This window comes from Gouania willdenowi, chromosome 1 (genome assembly GCF_900634775.1).
Source record: "Gouania willdenowi chromosome 1, fGouWil2.1, whole genome shotgun sequence".
In the NCBI taxonomy this organism is placed as follows: domain Eukaryota; kingdom Metazoa; phylum Chordata; class Actinopteri; order Blenniiformes; family Gobiesocidae; genus Gouania; species Gouania willdenowi.
This window is the reverse complement of record NC_041044.1, coordinates 24,964,411-24,970,410: the sequence shown is the minus strand read 5'-3', so window position 1 is coordinate 24,970,410 and position 6,000 is coordinate 24,964,411. Positions and strand designations below refer to the sequence as shown.

At 37.1% G+C, this 6,000-nt stretch overlaps 1 protein-coding gene across 4 annotated transcripts in view; it reads left to right on the top strand.

Annotated features, from left to right (window-relative positions):
• The first annotated feature begins 2,027 nt into the window (after positions 1-2,027).
• The window catches only part of LOC114467149 (alpha-1,6-mannosylglycoprotein 6-beta-N-acetylglucosaminyltransferase B-like), a 114,773-nt gene continuing 110,800 nt past the window's right edge, over positions 2,028-6,000 (top strand). For all 4 annotated transcript variants that reach the window (XM_028453242.1, XM_028453249.1, XM_028453233.1 and 1 more), the window contains exon 1: positions 2,028-2,568. In XM_028453242.1, the coding sequence (XP_028309043.1) occupies positions 2,501-2,568 (68 nt within the window). In that variant the 5' untranslated portion in view covers positions 2,028-2,500. The remainder of the gene's footprint in view (positions 2,569-6,000) is intronic.

The window sequence follows — 6,000 nt, the reverse complement described above, 5'->3', positions numbered from 1 at the left end:
CATACAGTAATTTCCCCCCTGGGGTTATTAAATTATTTCTGATTCTGATTAAATGATGTGTTAAATTAATAATCACTTTGCTTCAATGGAAAATATGCAAAAAGAGTCAGGTTTATGGTAGACTAAGGCTACTACTTTTGTACGTGTCTTGTCACTTTGATGATGCTAATGTCTGAGCTCTGAAAGACTTCATGCAGAAATAAGTGAAACCGCGGAGCATCCCCAGGGTCCGTATCAGTCCATCACCAGATTGTTGGTACATCGCCAAGCCCGATGGGAAATGCGTACACATACAAGAAACAGCCGGAAATTAGCTACAAATTAAAAATAAATAAATCAAAACTTTGAGACCTTGGTAGAAGCGGACGTTTTTAGTTGCACTGAAGAAAAAGAGCATTAAGAATTTTATGAAAGGGATTCCAAGGGTAGGTAATGCCTCTGAAGATCCATCTTCAGAATCCATAATGGAAGCCATGTATATGCTATGACTGGGTGACAAGTACACTGTAAAACATTGCAGCCCCGTTTAGTTATGTCCACTTGCTATACCTCTTTAACACAAAGAGCTATGACAAGTCTTGGATTGTGAACGCAACTTTACAAGTTTTAGAAAGTAGAACCTATAGTTGAAATGAGGCCACATTATGTTTTTTTTCCCTCCAATTTATAGTCAAAGGAAAAGCTGTTTGATGAGCATGTACAGTGTCTGAAATAGGCTAATAGATCTACTCATTGTGTTGTAAATAAATTCATGAATGTTTCCAAGTACTTTCAAAGTAGGGGCCCCCAGTTGGGAACCACTGGTTTGGTGCTCAGAATACTATGGAAAAACAAATATTGAGCATATTGATGGAATTGATAAGTGATAACACCGATTTTAAAGAATGCCATTGTAAATAAGTAGAATGGAACAGTATTTAGTGCCTCCTAAACAGATTTATTTCTATAGTTTTTATGATTTCTGAGACAGACCTGTGTATTAGATTATTTTCATCATCATTATTAGGATTTTCTCACTAAAAATAAACAAAATGAAACCCCATATCTTTAATGCTTTGGTTCTCTCTCACTCTCTCGCCATTGCGTACCCTTAGGAGTACCCCCATTTGAGAAACACTGGTTTAGACCATTATTACTTTTCAATACATGATTCACAATATATATATATGTATATATATATATATATATATATATATATATATATATATATATATATATATATATATATATATATATATAATTTGTCTGTTTATTTTGGATGGCCTATGTGGTTGTTAAAAAAATAACCAAGGCTCGATTATTTGTCATTTTAAACTTTATTCCTACAAATTGCTCCGTTGTCTGATTAGTCTAGTGCATGGGTCTGCAACCTTTACTCTCAAAAGAGCCATTTTGCCTCATCTCACCTGAATTAAAGTCCTTCCGGAGCCAAAAAAATACCTTTTCAATGAAGACAACGTAGTGGATAAAATTCTATACAGTTTTATTGGATCATGTTATGTGAAAATATCTATTTTTTAGACAATGTATTTGAAGGGCTACAAAAAATAACACATTTCTTGCCACATATCAAGCATGCATATTAAGCTGTTGGCAGTTAAATTAATCTGTCCCCACACAATTAAAATGTATATTTACATCCAGAATAGTCGTTTAGTTGATTTAGTTATTTTACCTGGGATTTAAAATTTAAGGTGCAGAGAAAGTTAATGGTCTGTAGATGTTTCAGGAGGTGATGTAGGAAGGTGTGATTTATTTTTTAGGTTGACAAATCATTATATCGTGATTTTATTTGGTGTCAAAATCATTAATCAATTATAACCTCTGTAAGAAAATAATTTTTCATTTCAATAGTTTTGAAAGCTATCGGGAGCCATTGCAAAAGAGTCAAAGAGCCACATGAGGCTCCAGAGCCGCAGGTTGCAGACCCCCGGTCTAGTCTGTGCTTTTGTTTGACACGGCAGCGTGTTTATTTTGAAAGGACAAAGCGGATGCTGTGGGTCTTATAAGCGCCCACAGCTCCTCACGGGTACATGCGTAAAGCTCACTGTTGGCTGCCCGGTCACAGTCACCACCGCTGGCTTCACTGGGAAGACAAAGGGTGTATGAAGCTGGATGTCCTGCTGAAACCATCCGCAGAGAAGGAGCCCGTGTCCAACCACACAGACACACACTCGCTGGTTGATGTTTTATTATCGGATATGACTCCTGGGCTCCACCTGACCGGCTGCGGGTCCACGCGGGGTTTTTTTACGCGCTGACGGAGAATCGCTCTCATTCAGTTTTCGACACACGGATAAAGAGACTGGATGAAACTTTCACCTATTTCCCCTGGATGAGGGCACATGCACCTAAAAAAAGAAGAAGAAAAAAGAGTGCTGCGTCAAATCTGAAGTGACCGAGTTGGCTGCAGCTGTGCACATCTGGATGAGACACTGCTAAAGATGTTACGGCACCTGAAGTTGAAGTCCGGGGGGATAAAAGCGATGTCATTTGGGAAATGATCACTGGCTGCACCGACGGTAAAATAATGGTCAGAAGATGTCTAGTGACGTTCAAACCGTTCAGGTGAGACATATTATTTCTATACTGCTTTAATCCTAACCAAATACTAAGTATAGTTGTGGTTGACTGAATGTTTTATTGTGAAAGTTGCCTCATAGACACGCCAGATGTTTCCCGGTGTCAGAGAGATAAATGAGATTTAGATCATATAAAACGACACAGCTGTAAATCCACCAAGATCTGCTGTAAATAGCCTGACTTAGTTTATTTCTACGTGGATGGATCCATTGTAAGTTATAACTGCTTTGTTTGAGAACATAAAGGGATTGTGCTGAGAGTGGGTATACTGCTCACTGCACTGAGCCAACACTGCTTTATTCAATAAATGACTGGGTCATTACACTAATTATTTATTTTTCCTTTTCCTGAGGAGAAAGCAATAAAACAGACTTCCACTCGTAGAAGATCCTGATGATCTCCACTGGCTACTACTATTAACCTTTTGCCCATCAATACACACTCATCCTGTTTAGAGTCACTGTGTGGCACACACTGTACATTTACTTATTGAATAATAAATAAATAAATAACATGACACCTCTTTAACTTTTAAATGTTAAACTAGTGCAACCATTTATTTTATTATTAGCATCTTCATTCTTCATCCTCACTCTTGGTGGTGGAAAGTCACTGCCCTGGTGGTTTTTAAATGTCCTCCTTCAACACACCTGATTGTAAAGAGCAGCTCATTACCAGACATTGAACACAGCTGGCTGATTACTCATTAGAATCAGGTGTGTTGGAGTAAACAGGTACAGTATCTAAATATCCAGCTGAAGTCTCTCAGACGGAATAATGAACAATAATGTGTCTAACAGTGGAGGGTTTTCAAACAATCAGGGGAAGGAAACAAGATGGTATAGGAGTTAAATCATTTCAATTGTGAAAATCTGATTTTATTCACTTCACGATGGTGAAAAGAAGCAAACGGGTCAGAAAATGGATGGATGGATGGATGGATGATTTTAATCAACAAAGCAATGGTCATTTTTTGACTGTTTTTTTTTTTTTTGTCAGCACATTTTTTTTCCTGATATAAAATCAAGCTGAGGCTGAATACAAATATTAGTATAACATAGCTGTCGTAAAACAAAATTTGAAACCATATTACAGCAAACGTTAAATGTAATCTGTAAATTAGATTTAATATATATATATATGCTGAAGAACTAGAGACTAGAAAGTCGCCAACAAACCTTAGCATTTGAAGGGTTAAGAAACATAGGCTAAGTATTTCTATTAAACCCTGTTATTATTGAGACGTTACATCAAGTGATAGACCGATACATCGGCCGATGCGTTTTTTTTACGTGTATTGGCATCGGCCGACGCGGGCTGCTGAGTTTGCGGATCCGCATTATTTACAGAGAGCAAAAATATTTTTTGTTCTAGTTCTACATCACCGGTTTTTAATATTTGTGAAATATTTTTTACTTGTCGTTCTACCTCACCTTTGTTAATTTCAATAAATGTTCCTTTTTTTTTTTTAAATTGAGACTCGTACCATTTGTTATCATTGTGTAATTTTTATGATATAAATTGAGGAAGCAAAAGTAACATCGGCTGAAAAAAATCGGCAGTGGGTATACGTCATCGTCTAAGGCTGATGGAAGAGAAATTATTATCGGCATCGGCCCTAAAGAATCCATATTGGTCTATCCCTCACAGGCAGCGCCATTGTGTCCTTAGGCAAGGCACTTAACCAACATTACCTCGGGCAAATGTGAATGCATTAATTGATTTGGGTTGTTGTGCACAGACACGCAGGACAATTATTGGCAATTCTGGCTACAGCGATAGCTTACCTCCACCAGTGCTGTATAAATAGATAACATTTTATGTAAAGTGCTTATTATTTGTAATAAAAATCCAACCGTTATTTAACTTTAATCTTGCTAATATTAAAAAATCTTACCTACCGTACTCTGTGCCCAGAAAAAAATCTATGTTACAAATTTGCCACTAAGACAGTTGAGAAATCAACTGATCAAATACTTTCAGTTAGACTAATTATTACTCATAACCTTATCTGAGACATTGATTGCATATTACATATTATTGTGCACTTATGGCTAAAATCGTAGCACATGTGATTTCTATCCATTTTGTGTACCAGCAGCAGTAGGTTTAAGTCTGTCTCCAGTCTTTTACGTATTCCATCTTTGAATTAGTTTAAGCAAAAACATGTACCCGTTGTGTCATGTGACAGGTTTGTTTGTGCATGTTTACTAGAGAAAACAAATCATTAGATTTGCGGATGTCTGTAAGTGTCTTAGAAACGTCATAAACTGTAACCCAGCTCCTCCACATCTGCTCATTCTTTAAAACCATCGAGGGAAAAATCTTATGAATCCATCAGTGTGAGGAATCCAGCAAACTGAGAGCACATCTCTCCCTCTGATCCAATTAGAGAGAGCAGAGCATTTACTTAAAGCCTGTTAATTAAAGAGTCGTCAAGCAGGACCAAGGTCTAATCCTCACATATCACTTACCTAATGCCACTTTAGAGAAATGGCACCAAATGATAAGTGAGGAAACAATTTTTCCTCCAAGGACAACATCAGGCCAATCTCTGCACACCCAATTCACTCTTCCTCCTCCTTTACTCTCCCAGCAAAGGAGCAAACATCATCTTGCTCAAAAACCGCTTCATTTGGCACACACACACAAATATTAATATCACGATAAGTGAAAGAAGTAGATAAGATGGATTAAAAATGCCTTGGTTATCTGTAAAATGAGCCAATCTTCTACTCTATCCCATCTGTAACCCTTTCTATTCCTTCAAACCTGTGCCACGGTGTCTATCAATGTGCCAAGGCAAGGCAAATGTATTAGTATAGCACATTTCATACACAAGGCAATTCAATGTGCTTAGTTTACATAATCAAAAAGAAAACATTCAACAGCTTAAAAATCAATAAGATAATTTAAAATCAGCAGTAAAAACATGAAATCTACAATAACATGATTAAAAATCTCCTCTCAATCATACGCAGTAGAGAAAAAGAGCACCTTTAACTTGGATTTAAAAATCTTCCCATTAGATCAGCTCTGCTGCAGTTTGTTCCATTTCTTTGCAGCATAACAACTAAGCTGTGAGCTCTGGGCTCTACTATCTGACCTGTGTCCATAGATCTAAGAGTCCTGTGCTGTTCATACCTGACGAACATCTCACTGATGTATTCTGGACCAAACCCATTCACAGATTTATACAATTTATACTAAGGAAATACAAGATATTGTAAAAGAAAATAAAAAGCAAATATTTATTAACTGAATTAATTAGGACACAAATCAGGTCAAGAGTTTTTGGTTGCAGTCTTCTTTCTTTGGCCTCCTGAACAGTTGATGGTAGTATAGACCCATTGATTGTTTGTAAACATTGACCTATTTTGTTGGGCGGGGCAACGTGGCGGCCATCTTACCTCAGAC